General features: G+C 40.1%; 2 protein-coding genes across 3 annotated transcripts in view; both read right to left on the bottom strand.

The window, feature by feature from the left end:
* Positions 1–3,015: 3,015 nt before the first annotated feature.
* On the bottom strand, positions 3,016–11,029 carry cnmd (chondromodulin). 2 transcript variants are annotated; one of them, XM_079881630.1, is made up of 7 exons: positions 10,918–11,029; positions 10,684–10,824; positions 9,302–9,403; positions 9,146–9,220; positions 6,514–6,667; positions 6,058–6,200; positions 3,016–5,607 (listed from the first exon to the last, which is right to left on the bottom strand). In XM_079881630.1, exons 1-7 carry the CDS (start codon positions 10,948–10,950, stop codon positions 5,383–5,385), a joined length of 873 nt encoding a protein of 290 aa, XP_079737756.1. In that variant the 5' UTR covers positions 10,951–11,029; the 3' UTR covers positions 3,016–5,382. The 2 variants fall into 2 exon arrangements, with proteins under 2 accessions (XP_079737756.1, XP_079737757.1); XM_079881631.1 differs by having other exon boundaries at positions 4,304–5,604; positions 10,918–11,023.
* A 4,391-nt stretch (positions 11,030–15,420) lies between these two features.
* Positions 15,421–16,895, bottom strand: part of LOC307164355 (protocadherin 8) — an 8,287-nt gene continuing 6,812 nt past the window's right edge. The window contains exon 3 of the mRNA XM_079881150.1: positions 15,421–16,267. Coding sequence (XP_079737276.1) covers positions 15,777–16,267 — 491 coding nt within the window. The 3' untranslated portion in view covers positions 15,421–15,776. The remainder of the gene's footprint in view (positions 16,268–16,895) is intronic.

Raw genomic sequence — 16,895 nt, 5'->3', positions numbered from 1 at the left:
TTCAGAAGCTCCAGACACGTGAACAAAAGCGACAATCTCATTGGTCGGATAGTTTTTGACGCGACGCGTCAAACCAAAAAAATGAACCCGAGGCGTTTTTTTAAAAATGACGCTTTTACGCGTGCCGTTTTTCGCGCCGGTGTGCACACTCACATTGGCGACCTTTGTTTAGTCACAAAGCGTTAAACGTCGGCGAATATCGCGCGCGAAATTCGTCCCGGTGTGAACAGGCCTTTAGTTTGATGTTTTTTATTTAATATTTTGTATTTTTAGGGGATTTTATGGTACTAAAATATATTTACGCTGTATTTATAATCCATTTATTCACTTTTTGAGCATAGACCTGAACTCAAACTGTGATAAATCTTTTCAGAGACGACACTTTACTTTATTGCTGAAGTAAAAAAAAATTTTAATTAAATGAAAAAAAGTTACAGAATTTTATGTTTATTGTTATTAAAAATGCACAAAAATACTATTTTAAATTTTTATATGAAATATATATTTTCAAAATCACGTTTTACTCTAAAACTGCAAGAAAATCAAAGCCATCAATCTTAACAAGTCGTGTTAAACAAGTCTTAACAAGTCCAAATCTGAGGTTGATAACTCGCCGTATGATCTCTCGGTGAGATGTTGTTCGGCTGCAGTTCCAAACGCTTCCACTAGAGGAAACTCGCTCATTTTGACCGCGAGGAGCACAAGAGTGAGTATTGTTTCAGGACCATTTAACCCAGAGGTCTTCAATCCTGCTCCTGGAGCGCCACTGTCCTGCAAAGTTTAGTTCCAACCCTAATCAAACACTGAATCAGCTCATCAAGCTCTTCAGAATCGCTTGAATATTCAAAGGCAGGAGTGCTGAAGCAGGAGCTAAACTCTGCAGGACAGTGGCCCTCCAGGAGCAGGCTTGAAGACCTCTGATTTAACCTGTTCGAAGCATGTCCATGGCTTTTTTTTTGGTGATTTTTTTAGAGAGAGAGAGAGAGAGCGAGAGAGAGAGCGAGAGAGAGAGGGAGCGAGAGAGAGAGAGCGAGAGAGAGAGAGAGAGAGAGAGCGAGAGAGAGAAGAGAGAGAGAGAGAGAGAGAGAGAGAGAGAGAGAGAGAGAGAGAGAGACAGAGAGAGAGAGAGAGAGAGAGAGAGAGAGAGAGAGAGAGAGAGAACGCAGGAATTCGAGTCTGTTTGCCCATTATGGTTTGCTGTCTGAAGGTGAAGCACAGAGAGAGTCTGTTCTGTTCCCCGGGTCTCCGAGACACACACACACACACACACACACACACACACACACACACACGCCGCTGCTGCACTGATACATTCTGTGTTTTCTTCACTACAGGTTTTCTGTGTTTCTCCATCAGAGACTCGGGAACCTGAAGACTTCAAGACTGAGCGATTTTCCTCCTCAGTGTTTACAGGTGTTTCTGTTCACTGGGCTTTCCTGTGTGTGTGTGTGTGTGTGTGTGTGTGTGTGTGTGTGTGTGTGTGTCTGTGTGTGTGTCTGTGGAGAAGCTGTTTGTGCTGAGCTTTGGTTGATCATGTGACTCTCATCTCCGCTGTGATTGGTGGTTATCAGTGTGATACAAAACAGATATTAGTACTTCAATAGACTTGTAAATTGACATTATATCAGATAATGAAATATGTTTTTTTACTGTAAATTTAAGTCAAGTCTGTAAAACCTAAAATGTTGCTACTGTATTTTTTACGGTAAATTTCTGGAAACCACATCTGATGGTTTTTTTACCGTAAATTTAACCTTTTTTTTTTTACAGTGAATTATCCATCTTCCCATTCTTCATCTTCTTCATCTTCTTCTTCATCTTCTTCTTCATCTTCTTCATCATCTTCTTCATCTTCATCTTCTTCTTCCCATCCTTCATCTTCTTCATCTTCTTCTTCATCTTCCCATTCTTCATCTTCTTCATCTTCTTCTTCATCTTCATCTTCATCTTCTTCTTCATCTTCTTCTTCTTCTTCATCACAGGCATGAATGAGGGTCTCTCTCCTCTCTCTCCCACACCACCATCAGGAAGAAACTCTGTCCTGTGTTCTCTCATGATCCTGTAATGTGTGTGAAACAGTGTAAGTGCAGAGTTGGAGAAGTGTGTGTGTTTGAGTGTGTGAGTGTGAGTGTGTGTGTGTGTGTGTGTGTGAGGTTCTCGTTAATGTCCCGGATCATCAGGAGGTCTGGATATGTCAGGCTTGTCTCGCTGCTGTAAGTGTGTCTGGCAGGCGTGGGTGTGTATTAATATTATAAAGCCTCCGGAGAGCTGTCGTATCAGTTATGAGGCGCAGAATCACTGTTGACCGCAGGAACAGGGCAGATTCTCTTCATACTGAGATAACAACATCCTACATGTGACATTACCAATCACAAGTGTTGGATCGGTAAGATTTCTAATGTTTTAAAAGAGTCTCTTCTGCTCACCAAGGCTGTGTTTAATTCAGCTCTATTAGCCTATATCACACATACTGTAGGTCTATATGTTATATCTGCTATCGTGCACTAGATAGGCGTCATGTCGTGCACTAGATAGGCGTCAGCAGAGCAAACCTCATATTTGTCAACAGCTCTGACTTTGGAAAGGTCATGAACTTGTCACAAGGAGAAAATCAATGACTTCTCAAAATATCTGAAAAATAGAGCTGTGTATAACCCTGAACCCTGAGAGAAACCTCTCGTCTGAGCTTAACGCTGATCGTCTGAGCGTTCGCTGAAGGCGGTGTGAGTGTGTTCACTTCTGACGTGCTCATTCTCAGACACTTCATGCCAGAGTTCATCTGGTCTGCTCATGTTCCCCACTGGGACGGCACTGGTGTGACTGAAACACGAACTGAGGATTCACTCGCTCGTCACAAACTCTTTACTTTATACATCATTAAATCCAAACCCTTCCATGCGTTTGGAAGTTCGTGAGCCTGTTTGTGGAAAATCAATAAATAATGAATAATAAATAAATAAATGAAGACAGAGACTAGACAGCCTTCAAATTATTGAAGTGGATAAGGTGGTTTTTATATGTGAAATATCATATTTTATTCAGATGACTTCAGGAACGGTGGCACAGAACTCATGTTAGATTAAGATGATGAGAGAGATTTCTCGGGGGTTCATAAGAGGGAAAATACATGTTCATCACAGATTATTATCAGATCACAGATTATTATCAGCATCACAGATTATTATCAGCATCACAGATTATTATCAGCATCACAGATTATTATCAGCATCACAGATTATTATCAGCATCACAGATTATTATCAGATCACAGATTATTATCAGCATCACAGATTATTATCAGCATCACAGATTATTATCAGATCACAGATTATTATCAGATCACAGACTGAGCGATGAATGAGAATCTGTAGAAAAACACCACATGCGTTTAGTCATATAGTAGAGCGCAACGTGAAATATTTCTGCTCCATTTTACATCATTTTATTATGTGTCAGAATCACCCATTTTTGTACATGCATATTTAAATGAAAAGATTTTCAGACGTTTGAACCTCACATGTTTCAAAGAAATGGATGTGCTTTTAAACCTGAAATCACTGCGGGAGGAAAGTTGAATACGCCAACACAGTTATAGAGTTCAGAAGGTGTTTCTCTTACATGCAAATCTTACACTATTAATATCTCAGTGGGTTAATTCCTGGATTAGCTAAACGATTATACTGTCGTGTTATCTTATTTCTTTCATAGCAAACCCGGCCTAAGCTTAATGAGTTATTAATGCCTACGCAGAGGATTTAGTAAAATTAGGTTGCATCTCTTAAACACCAGACGATAGTTTCATCCGACGCAGAACTTGTTCGTTGCCCGGAGGCTAGAAGCGTATTTTACAGTTTGCATTTTATAAATGCAATGCAGATATTCATTTTCATGTAGTTGTTCATGTAAAGCTGAAGATTTAATTTCGGTCCCACTTGCATTACCAAACATAACTGCAAAATTAATGAGTGTTTTGAAACTGGTCGGACTGAGAGTCTAAACTCTCTTCAGTGGATCCTCTCAGAAATAATACACCACCCCTCACTACATTCGGTTAACATTAGCTAATGCATGAACTAACAGTGTTTTCACCGCATTTATTAATCTTTCTCATGTAAATTAAAGGTGACATATTATGCCCCTTTTCACCAGATGTAATATAACTCTACGGTGTCCCAGAATGTGTGTGTGAAATCTCAGCTCTAAATACCAGATCATTTATTATATCGTGTCTGATCATGTCTTCTGGGTTGGCAGAAGCACCGTAGACCCATTATAGCACTTAAACACGGAGAAACTCAGATTTCATGGTGTCACCTTTAATACATATGTTCATTTTAGCTCATAGTGCATTAACTAATGTTAACAGATCTAACAATGTATTAGTAAACGTGACCCAAAAAAACAGCCTCAAGGGTTTCTTGTGAAGTGTTCATCATTCAAGAACATCGTCTGATAGTCCTAAAAACACTATTATTCAAAACTGCATATTCTCAACTAGTGCTATAGTTATATGTTTATTTGTATATCAAAACACATCGAAGTCTGACATTTGTTGGTTACATTGGAGCTTTGAGTCGCTTCCCAGCAAGCAATGTTGTGTTTAAAAGACGTCTGATAGCGTCCAAACTCAGTCTAGGCTAAAACAAGGCAACATTTGGGCTTTTATAGACGTCTAAACCATCCCAAGAATACACTAGTCATCAGTTAGATAACAAAGAAATGAGTGAAGAAATGAAACCAAACACCTTGTAATCACTGTTTACTTCACTTACATGGTGGAATATCAAACATCTCGCAAGATATTCTGGCAAAAACGACATGAAACCAAATTCAAGGTTATTTTGTCTGGAAGTGTGTTCCTCACAGCCGGACTATATCGGGTCTATAGTTAACACAGACGGTGAGATGACGGATACACTGCAAAACATGTTTTTCTTACTCAGTATTTTTGTCTTGTTTCCAGTCCAAATAACTAAAAATTCAAGATGGATTTACTAAAGTAGTAATAAAATGCCTTGTTATCTGGGGAAAAATCTAAATGAAGTGAGTTTTTGCTTAAAACAAGAACAATTATCTGCCAATGGGGTCAGAAAAATAATCCTAATTCAAATGGAAAACACGGTTATTGTTCTTCCCGCATTGGCAGATCGTTTAGCTTGTTTTAAGCAAAAACTCACTTCATTAAGATTTTCCGCGCCAGAAAAGTAGACATAATGTCTAATGGCATTCTCTAGTAAATGCATCTTGATTTAAGATTTTGTAGATATTTGGACTGGAAACAAGGCAAAAATACTGAGTCAGAAAACTTTTTTTTTTGTTTGCCGTGTGTTGCTTGCTGGGTTCCTTCTGTTGAAGCCGTCTGGTCAGAGCTCATCTGGAGGATCACACGAGGCCCATGATGCGAGCGGCCCACCACCGGCACGGCATGATGACCCGGCACACCGGCCGGCACCCGTGGTAGTTATAGGGCCACGCCATATAGCCTCCGTGTGGCTCACACACACGCTGGCAGTGTGTGTGACTGCGGTGGCATTCGGTACAGCAGATCCCACGGTGGTCCAGCATGGGGTCGAACACCATGTGGCCTTCAGAACCCTCCTGACTCTGCTGGAGAGGAGAGGACATCCACGGTGAGCGAGTCACTCGCAGCGCACATTTAAAAACACAGTGCTTCCTTCTAAGACTGATGTGTTCGTCTTGAGTTGCAGTTTTGTTAAGTGGCCCGACCTACTGTACATACGGTACGCCATCTTTCAGGTTTGAGGTCGGTACGACTTTTTTAATGTTTCTGAAAGAGTCTCATCAAAGCTGCATTTATTTGATCAAAAATACAGTAAAAACTGTGAAATATTATTCCAGTGTAAATCATCTGTTTTCTATGTGAATATATAGTAAAGTGTAATTTATTCCTGTGATCAAAGCTGAATGTTCAGCATCATTACTCCAGTCTTCAGTGTCACATGATCCTCCAGAAATCACTCTAATTTGAGGATTTGATGATCAAGAATCATTTTTATTATCAGTGTTGAAATGATTAATAATGAAGGCACTGCTCACGTGATAAGGGTTCTCCGGGTTATACTCGGGCCGTTCGTCCTCTCTGACTGAACTTGTGGAGTTTCGACGTCTCGTCTGTTGCCGGTTTGATCCTCCTGTATTCTGTCGTCTCACTCGCGTCACACTTCTCCTCTTCCTCAGTGCTTCAGAAACCCAGACCGAGAATAAAGATAAGCAGCATTAAAGAGAGAGACATTTCTAAGCTGTAGATGGTAATGACGTCATGCACTAATGCCACGAGTAACTGCGTTCAGTGCTTCTGGTTTGCCTGAAATATCCCACTGGGATCAATGTATTTGTATCTGAAAACATGTTTATGTGCTTTGAGTGGCTCATTGCTCATACTAAACTATTAATTGTACAATATAAAGATTAATACTTCAATCAGAGTATTATCTTGACATTTGTCATTGCTCTTCATGTGTTGCAGGGTTATTTAGCAGAAATATGAAGTACCTCTGGAGTTTGCAGGATGATGCCAGTAAATGGGAAGATCTCCACAGAATCTCAATATTTCAGGGCTCAGAAAACTGCTGTCCTTCAGCGGCTCATCAGACGCAATCCAAACCAGAGACGCCACGTCAGATTTCACTGCAACATTGTCTTGCTCCTATTGGAAATTAAAACATAACCGATGATTGAACACTGAATACTAGAACTTCTGCCTCTTCCTGGCTTAAAGGTATATATGTATACATTATATAAATTTGTGTTTGCAATCAGATTCCATCCTGCTTGAGCCGGAAAGGTAGTGGGCGTGCCTGAAAAGTAGGGGGCGTGTTGAAAGTTAGTGGGCGTGCCTGAAATGTAGTGGGCGTGTCAAAAGTTAGTGGGTGTGTTTGAAAGGTAGGGGGCCTGTTGAACGTTAGTGGGCGTGTCTGAAAGGTAGGGGGCGTGTCAAGAGTTAGTGGGCGTGTCTGAAAGGTAGGGGCCTGTTGCACGTTAGTGGGCGTGTCTGAAAGGTAGGGGGCCGTGCTAAAAGGGTTAGTGGGCGTGTCTGAAAGATAGGGGGCGTGCTAAAAGGTCTTTGCGATTGGGAATGGTAGTGGCCGTGTCAAAAGGTAGTGGGCGTGCCTGAAATGTAGGGGGCGCGCCTGAAATGTAGTGGGTGCATCAAAAGGTAGTGGGCGTGTCTGAAAGTTAGTGGGTGTGTCTGAAAGGTAGGGGTGCGGCGCTGCACAGACCAATCGGTGAATGACATCAAAATACCGCGAGAGCGAATAGAGAGTAGACGGCTCCTTATGCTTTTGAATTGCTCTCGCGGTACTTTGATGTCATAAACCGATCGGTCTGTGCAGCGCCGGTTCAAGTCGAACAAGCCTGTATTGAACGTTAGTGGGCGTGTCTGAAAGGTAGGGGGCCTGTTGAACGTTAGTGGGCGTGTCTGAAAGGTAGGGGCGTGTCAAGAGTTAGTGGGCGTGTCTGAAAGGTAGGGGGCCTGTTGAACGTTAGTGGGCGTGTCTGAAAGGTAGGGGCGTGTCAAGAGTTAGTGGGCGTGTCTGAAAGGTAGGGGGCCTGTTGAACGTTAGTGAGCGTGTCTGAAAAGTAGGGGCGTGTCAAGAGTTAGTGGGCGTGTCTGAAAGGTAGGGGCCTGTTGCACATTAGTGGGCGTGTCTGAAAGGTAGGGTGTGTGCTAAAAGGTCTTTGCAATTGGTTGTGAAAGCTGTCTGTCAGGGTGTGGGCGGGGTTAGGGCATTGTTTACGCCCATTACTCCGACCTGCAGCTAACCCTGTCTCAGAATAAACAGAACTATATTGTTGTGTTGGTGTGGACGCTAATAGTTATCGTTATAGTTATCGTCCCTTGTGTGAAAGGTAGGGGGCCTGTTGAACGTTAGTGGGCGTGTCTGAAAGGTAGGGGCGTGTCAAGAGTTAGTGGGCGTGTCTGAAAGGTAGGGGCGTGTCAAGAGTTAGTGGGCGTGTCTGAAAGGTAGGGGGCCTGTTGAACGTTAGTGGGCGTGTCTGAAAGGTAGGGGCATGTCAAGAGTTAGTGGGCGTGTCTGAAAGGTAGGGGGCCTGTTGAACGTTAGTGGGCGTGTCTGAAAGGTAGGGGCGTGTCAAGAGTTAGTGGGCATGTCTGAAAGGTAGGGGGCCTGTTGAACGTTAGTGGGCGTGTCTGAAAGGTAGGGGCGTGTCAAGAGTTAGTGGGCATGTCTGAAAGGTAGGGGGCCTGTTGAACGTTAGTGGGCGTGTCTGAAAGGTAGGGGGTGTGTCAAGAGTTAGTGGGTGTGTCTGAAAGGTAGGGGGTGTGCTAAAAGGTCTTTGCAATTGGTTGTGAAAGCTGTCTGTCAGGGTGTGGGCGGGGTTAGGGCATTGTTTACGCCCATTACTCCGACCTGCAGCTAACCCTGTCTCAGAATAAACAGAACTATATTGTTGTGTTGGTGTGGACACTAATAGTTATCGTTATAGTTATCGTCCCTTGTGTGAAAGGTAGGGGGCCTGTTGAACGTTAGTGGGCGTGTCTGAAAGGTAGGGGCGTGTCAAGAGTTAGTGGGCGTGTCTGAAAGGTAGGGGCGTGTCAAGAGTTAGTGGGCATGTCTGAAAGGTAGGGGGCCTGTTGAACGTTAGTGGGCGTGTCTGAAAGGTAGGGGCGTGTCAAGAGTTAGTGGGCGTGTCTGAAAGGTAGGGGGCCTGTTGAACGTTAGTGGGCGTGTCTGAAAGGTGGGGGTGTGTCAAGAGTTAGTGGGCATGTCTGAAAGGTAGGGGGCCTTGTGTGATCCTGACATAAAAGCATCGGCTCAACCAATGAGGACTACCTGTTTGACAGACACACTTCAGCTGTTTATTTCCTGCCAGAATTACAGATAATTACCTTTCAGCTCGATAAAGGTTTTATCCTTATTTAATCAGGTATCTTATTTATTCATGTAGCTTTTGATTCATGAAACATGATGAACATGTAGATTCATTTCTGCAGGACTATTTTTAGACATCAATTTCATTCATATTTCATCAAAGTGAATTACACTTGATACTGTCAAAATAGCCAGAAAATATGCAGAGCGACGGATGGCTTTTACAGTTAATGAACGATCCTGAGAGAATGATAAATCGGGCACATAATGGTGATAATGGCAGTTCTCACCTCAGAAAGTTCAGATCTGACTTGTGATTTGATGTAACACTTCTCTTTTCCAGGAAACTTGACCGCTGTAATGCCCTGTGAATGAGGCCGGAATAATGCTGTCATTTGGAGAGTAGCTCTGGAATACGATGAACAGGTTTATTATCCGCTACTCACAGCTTTAAAGTCTCGAACTTCCACAGTTTTGGCATCTCCAGCATCAGAGTAATCTTCGGTCATCTCTATATCGATGTTCCGGCTGTAGTGAGCGCTGATCGCCTGTGGACACCATCAGACTACACTCACACACTCTCCACAGTAAAACACTGTTGGGGTACACATGTTGGGTCACTGTGTTGGGTCATTTTCAAAAAATGTTGATGATGTCATTTCTAGTAATAACCCAGCTGTTGGGTTAAATACATGTATATTGTATGTACACTTGCGTATTTTGAATTTATGTACACAATTATGTATATTTACATAGACTCCCCAATAATTAGTTTTTTAATTAAAACATATTTGTTGAGACATATTTAATGTTTTATACAAATAAACAATCTGTATTTGAAAACAAAGTGTATTAAAATAATGTCATGAATAAAAATGAATAGTTAACTTAACTGTTGGGTTACTTTTAACCCAACTGGCTTTTAACCCAATGCATTGGGAAGCTGCTATAGTTGGGTTACTCTCGTTGGGTTATTTTTAACCCAACATTATTAACTGAGTAGTTGTCAAAGGGAAAAGGAAACGCTTCCAAATTGTGTGTATTGGTTAAATATATACAATTAAACAGCTAAATATATAATATTAACTATAATAATGCATTTATTGTGTGACATGCTTTCTTTTGTCCATTAAACAGTTTTAGAGAACCACTGCTATCATCCGTATAAAACGTAATATTCCTGTATTATTTGTTTTGCTGGTCGTCTGACTGGTGGTGTGTGTTTCTCGGCCGCTGGTGTGTTTGCACTGTTCACACTGCGTGATTATAACCCAGCACACACACACCTCTCTGTTTGCCAGATTCCAGAGGTGCCTGAAATCAATGCCCTCTATTGATCATTCCTGACACTTTCCTGAGACAAACTGCATTTAAATATTTCCACTTCAGGCTCAAACTCACTGCATGTGTGCTTCAAACATCGACACGTCTGCACTTCTGCATCAGGATGCCGTTCTAGAGAACACTGGGCAAATGCTGGAGCGTGGAATATTAAAATACAGCAGTGTTACAGAATTCCCCACTCGACTGCATGCAAATTAAACCCAAAACACAGAACAATTTGCTGCACATCATGAAGAACAAATAGTCCACGGTAAAAAAGTGTTCATGGTCACACAGCAGCATCTTCGTTTCAACAGCAAAATCTGCCCTTGGTTTACTTCATCGGGTTCTGCTTTGATTTGCCTTCAAACTTCAATTTTTTTATAGTGCAGAATTTGACACTCGCAAAAGTGGGTATTTTTGTGCATTATATTGCACAACGGTTGCACTTATCTTAAGCTAAAATACTTTAGACTGCTTTACTAGTGAAGGATTTTCTACCTACTTCTTTTTCCGTGACTTTCCACAGGTAAAAAGCTCCAACGCCTCCGAACAGCAGAAGAGCGGCTCCTGCGATGAAGACGAAGACCAGCGTCCTCCTGAGACGCGTGAACCCTCCAGGCTTCAGGATCACGTCACTGTAAGCCTGATATACACACACATATACACAAAGATGAAGTATAATAGAGTTATAATGTGAAGAAATGCCATGCTTAGAGATAAAGGGAGCGTCGTTTACCTCGACAGGAGCTTTTCCTGGTGTTTCCTCCATGGTGTTCTGGCGTCTACTGAAAGCAAAGCTTTGTGACTTTCCGCAGCTTCTCTCGAGTTTCTGTCATCTAGGTGAGAGAGAAGAAAAATTCAGGGAAAATAAACAAGATCCCGGAGAAACTCAAGACTGGAATTCCTCTCCTGGGACTTCCTGTGGCTTGAGAAAACATTGGACTGAGACGCACGGTTCAGGCCATTCATGCGCGTTTGAAATGAACTCATGTAAATTGACAGGCAAAAGCAGGCCAGAATTCACTCTATTAGTTTCACTGTAAATCCATGAGAGGCTTTCAGCAAAGTTAAGGAATGTGCTCCAGTTTTACCAGTTAGATCTGATCTCATTTATGTGCAGATCACATCCGCTCATTCCCATGAATAGAAATATAGTAAACTGATTAATGCAGAATATACTTTAAATATAGCAGTGTTACAGAATTCCCCTTATGACTATATGCAAATTAAACCCAAACACAGAACGATTTGCTGCACATCAGGAAGAACAAATAGTCCCCGGTAAAGATGTGTTCATGGTCACACAGCAGATTCTTTATTTCCATCCGTTTGACTGGAATTCACTGTAACATCATGGGAGGCTTTGAAAGGACATTTTTTATGTCAGCTCAGCAAAGGCAATAATATTCCTCAGCTTTACTAGGGTTAGATCTGAGTGCATTTACAGGTGAAACTCGAAAAATCTGAATATCGTGCAAAAGTTCATGTATTTCAGTAATTCAAATTAAAAGGTGAAACTAATATATTTAGTATATATAACTATATACATATGCATGATTATACTTTTCAGAGGGCCGACATTTCTGTATTTAAAATGATTTTGTTTACTGATTTCATGTAATATTCAAATTTTCTGAGATTATGAATTTGGGGTTTTCATAAGCTGTAAGCCATAATCATCAAAATTATAACTTTTGCACGATATTAATTTTTTTTAAGTTTCACCTGTATGTGCACTCGCCATCAAAAGTCATTCTCATGACTATTTCACATGTTAGAATAATGATGTGTAAGATTCAATTGTTTCATGTGGATTAAGTGTATGTCGATGTTTACTGGATGTTGATTGTTGTACACATACAGCGGGGGAAATAAGTATTGAACACGTCACCATTTTTCTCAGTAAATATATTTCCAAAGGTGCTATTGACATGAAATTTTCACCAGATGTTGATAACAACCCAAGGAATCAGTACATACAAAGAAACCAAAACAAATAAGCTCAGAAATTAAGTTATGTGTAATAATGTGAAATGACACAGGGAAAAAGTATTGAACACATGAAGAAAGGGAGGCGCAAAAAGGCATGGAAAGCCAAGACAACAGCTGAAAACTATTAGTAATTAAAAAGCAATCCAGCCCCCTGTCAGTGGAAATTAATAACAGCTGGTTCAGTCCCAACGGATGGCCTACAGAAAGGTCTCATTGCCAAGGTGTCACACAAGACACATCTCATGATGGGTAAAAGCAAAGAGCTGTCTCAAGACCTTCGCAACCTAATTGTTCCAACACATAATGATGGCATTGGTTATAGGCGCCATTCTCAGCTTCTGAATGGTCCAGTGAGCACTGTTGGGGCCATAATACGGAAGTGGAAAGACAATCATTTCAACATAAATTGGCCTCGACCAGGTGCTCCTCGCAAGATTTCTGATAGAGGAGTGAGAAGAATAATCAGAAGAGTTGTCCAAGAGCCAAGGACCACTTGTGGAGAGCTTCAAAAAGACCTGCAGATAGCAGGTACTGTGTTCTCACAGAAAACAGTAAGTAATGCACTCCACCTCCATGGCCTGTGTGCACGCTCACCACGCAAGACTCCATTACTGAAGAAAAAAAGCATGTTGAAGCTTGTTTAAAGTTTGCTGCACAACATTTGGAAAAGCCAGGGAAATACTGGGAGAATTTAGTGTGGTCACATGAGAGCAAAATTGAACTGTTTGGATGCCATAATACACACCATATTTGGAGGAGAAATGGCAGTGCACATTACCCTAAAAACACCATACAACTTGGTGTTGGCTCTTGGACAACTCTTCTGATTATTCTTCTCACTCCTCTGTCAGAAATCTTGCGAGGAGCACCTGGTCGAGGCAAATTTATGGTGAAATGATTGTCTTTCCACTTCCGTATTATGGCCCCAACAGTGCTCACTGGACCATTCAGAAGCTGAGAATGGTGCCTATAACCAATGCCATCATTATGTGTTGCGAAGGTCTTGAGACAGCTCTTTGCTTTTACCCATCATGAGATGTGTCTTGTGTGACACCTTGGCAATGAGACCTTTTTGTAGGCCATCCGTTGGGACTGAACCAGCTGTTATTAATTTGCACGGACAGGGGGCTGGATTGCTTTTTAATTACTAGTAGTTTTAAGCAGTTGTCTTGGCTTTCCATGCCTTTTTGCACCTCCCTTTCTTCATGTGTTCAATACTTTTTCCCTGTGTCATTTCACATTATTACACATAACTTAATTTCTGAGCTTATTTGTTTTGGTTTCTTTGTATGTACTGATTCCTTGGGTTGTTATCAACATCTGGTGAAAATTTCATGTCAATAGCACCTTTGGAAATATATTTACTGAGAAAAATGGTGACGTGTTCAATACTTATTTCCCCCGCTGTAGATACTGAAGTCTGAAAATATCAGTCTGATAATAAAGTATTATCATATCATCATATCAATAAACAGAAATGGTGCACTCTAAAAGCTGCTGGGTTGTGTTAACCCAATTTTGGGTCAAATATGGACTAACCCAACATTGGGTTAAAAAATGCAATTTAAAAATGGACAAATTGCATTTTGGACAAAATCAAAAATGGACAAAAATGCAATTTAAAAATGGACAAATTGCATTGGTTACATTAAAAATGTAAACCAACGGCTGGGTTTGTCCATTTTTAAATTTAATTTTTAACCCAACGTTGGGTTAGTCCATATTTGACCCAACATTGGGTTAACAACCCAGCATTTTTTAGAGTGTGTATATGGGAATGATGGAAACATGACACAAATGAAATCTCTTATATTTGATCTTCGTCTGGATTTCAGCTCATTCTGGACATTCATCAGGAGAAACATGTGATGATACTTTGACTTCATCTGGCAAAGTTCAACTTTTTTAATATAATGCCTTTTGAAAATGTATGACAAAACTGAATTGTGCGCATTCTATGCAAAAAATGATATTCTTCCTCAACATTTTTGTCAGAAAAACTTGTTTTCCCTTTGAATTGCGATTATTTTACTCCATTGGCTGATATTTGTTCTTGTTTTAAGCACAAACTCACTTCATTTTGATGCAGTTTTTTAGAAAACAAACTTAATATCTTCAGTCATTGCTGCTTCTCCAGTAAATGTATCTTGATTTAAGAATGTTTAGATATTTGTGCTGGAAAACAATGAGGAAGAACAAATTAATAGTTCAGATCAAAAGGTTTATAAGATCATAAATATTTTCACTGGTTTCATCAAGGATACAAAACACTGTAGATTTGATCATAACTTATTTTATTCATCATGTTTTTTAATTTCTTAGAAAGAAACAACTGGTGTAAGTAAATGTTATAAAAGTGCTAACATTTGCAGCTTTAAAAAAATGACATTTCATGTGTTACAGTGCGACCAAAGTGACGAACACAATCACATTATAATCATCCAAAACATGCCATGAGAAAAAACAGGTAATATTGTTAAAAATATATATATTTTTATGTACAAAACATCAATGCAGTCAAAGATAAAGTATGTACAGCAATTTGGACTTTGAGTTTATATCTCAGAATTTTAATTTTATGTCCCGGAATTCTGAGTTTATATCTCGGAATTTTTACTTTTTGTCCTGGAATTCTGAGTTTATATCTCAGAATTTTAATTTTATGTCCCGGAATTGTGAGTTTATATCTCAGAATTTTTAGTTTTTGTCCCGGAATTCTGAGTTTATATCTCGGAATTTTTACTTTTTGTCCTGGAATTCTGAGTTTATATCTCAGAATTTTAATTTTATGTCCCGGAATTGTGAGTTTATATCTTGGAATTTTTACTTTTTGTCCCGGAATTCTGAGTTTATATCTCGTAATTTTTACTTTTTCTCCCGGAATTCTGAGTTTATATCTTGGAATTTAAATTTTATGTCCCGGAATTCTGAGTTTATATCTCAGAATTTGGACTTTTTGTCCCGGAATTGTGAGTTTATATCTTGGAATTTTTACTTTTTGTCCTGGAATTCTGAGTTTATATCTCAGAATTTTAATTTTATGTCCCGGAATTCTGAATTTATATCTCAGAATTTTTAGTTTTTCTCCCGGAATTATGAGTTTATATCTCGGAATTTTTACTTTTTGTCCCGGAATTCTGAGTTTATATCTCGGAATTTTTACTTTTTGTCCTGGAATTCTGAGTTCATATCTCAGAATTTTAATTTTATGTCCCGGAATTGTGAGTTTATATCTCAGAATTTTTACTTTTTGTCCCGGAATTGTGAGTTTATATCTCGGAATTTTTACTTTTTGTCCCGGAATTCTGAGTTTATATCGCAGAATTTTAATTTTATGTCCCGGAATTCTGAGTTTATATCTCAGAATTTTTACTTTTTGTCCTGGAATTCTGAGTTCATATCTCAGAATTTTGACTTTTTGTCCTGGAATTCTGAGTTTATATCTGAGAATTTTTACTTTTTGTCCCAGAATTCTGAGATTCTTACAATCTGGACCTTTTTGCCTGAAATTATGAGTTCATATCTTACAATCTGGACTTTTTTGCCTGGAATGAGTTTATAACTCAGAATTTTGACTTTTTGTCATGAGGATGAGGTTCTGTCTCAGACTGAGTCTGTGAATCTGGCGGGACTTTGTGTGTTGATGGGTTTGGTGGAGTGTGTGTGTGTGTCCTCAGTGTCTCGTCTCCTCTGAGACTGTGAATCTGTGTGTGTGATGGGTTTGGTGCAGTGTGTGTGTGTGAACAAGTGTGTGTCCTCAGTGTCTCGTCTCTGTCTCTGAGACTGTGGAGAGCAGATGTGTATGTAATCGCACTGACTCTGCTGGTCTTCTGTGAGGCTGTGTAAGACCACGCTCCTGGGCGTGTGTGTGTCCGAGCTCCTGGGCGTGTGTGTGTCCGAGCCCCTGGGTGTGTGTGTGTCCGAGCCCCTGGGTGTGTGTGTGTCCGAGCCCCTGGGTGTGTGTGTGTCTGAGCTCCGGGTCCTCGTGAAGGTCGAGAGGTGTCTAATGTTCCCGCTGGTTCTGCTGACCGACGGGCTCCAGCACCGGTCCGAGTGGCCCAGGATCCTGCATTCACTGGTACAGGCCCACAGACCTGGGAAAACACAGTTCGGCACTGATTACTACACATTTAGTCAAACTTTACAGGGATGAACAGGAGAATAACAGAATCAGTGATGCAAACATCAGTTATGAGGCACATTCAGAAGCAGCTCTACAGAAGACAATAGTCAGTTTTAGTTTTTTTCTCAACTTTTCTCAGAATTGAGTTTAAATATTGTATAATATTATTATATTATATATTAAATAAGATATATCCTCAGGATTACATGGAAAAAGTCAGAATTATGAGATGTTAACAATATGTACTTTTTAATTACCCATTTTATTTATTTATTCAGTGGAGGAAATTGGAATTGATACAATTCTCACAATTTGGACTTTTTCCCAGAAATATGATTTTATATCTCACAATTTGAACTTTTTATCCCGGAATTCTGAGTTTAAATCTCAGAATTTTTACTTTATGTTTCGGAATTCTGAGTTTATATCTCACAATTTTTACTTTATGAAGACTTTAAGAAACTGTAATGAAATGTGTACAGTACATTTATTTACTGTACTGTAATTGATAGTTTACTGTATTGTGTTGCATAATGTGAGTTCATCTTTGGTATTTGAACTATTCTTCTGTAGTGCTTTTCATCTACTGTAAGATCATT

This window comes from Squalius cephalus, assembly GCF_949319135.1.
Source record: "Squalius cephalus genome assembly, chromosome: 9".
Classification (NCBI taxonomy): domain Eukaryota; kingdom Metazoa; phylum Chordata; class Actinopteri; order Cypriniformes; family Leuciscidae; genus Squalius; species Squalius cephalus.
Note: the sequence above shows the minus strand (reverse complement) of the source record. Positions and strands in the feature narration are given on the sequence as shown.

Coding starts and splice junctions, on each gene's coding strand:
- cnmd (XM_079881630.1), bottom strand. CDS start 10,950: ATGGAGGAAACACCAGGAAAAGCTCCTGTCGAG. Junction 9,221..9,301: donor AAGTTCGAGACTTTAAAGCT/GTGAGTAGCGGA, acceptor CCTCATTCACAG/GGCATTACAGCGGTCAAGTT. Junction 6,201..6,513: donor TCATCCTGCAAACTCCAGAG/GTACTTCATATT, acceptor GGGTTTCTGAAG/CACTGAGGAAGAGGAGAAGT.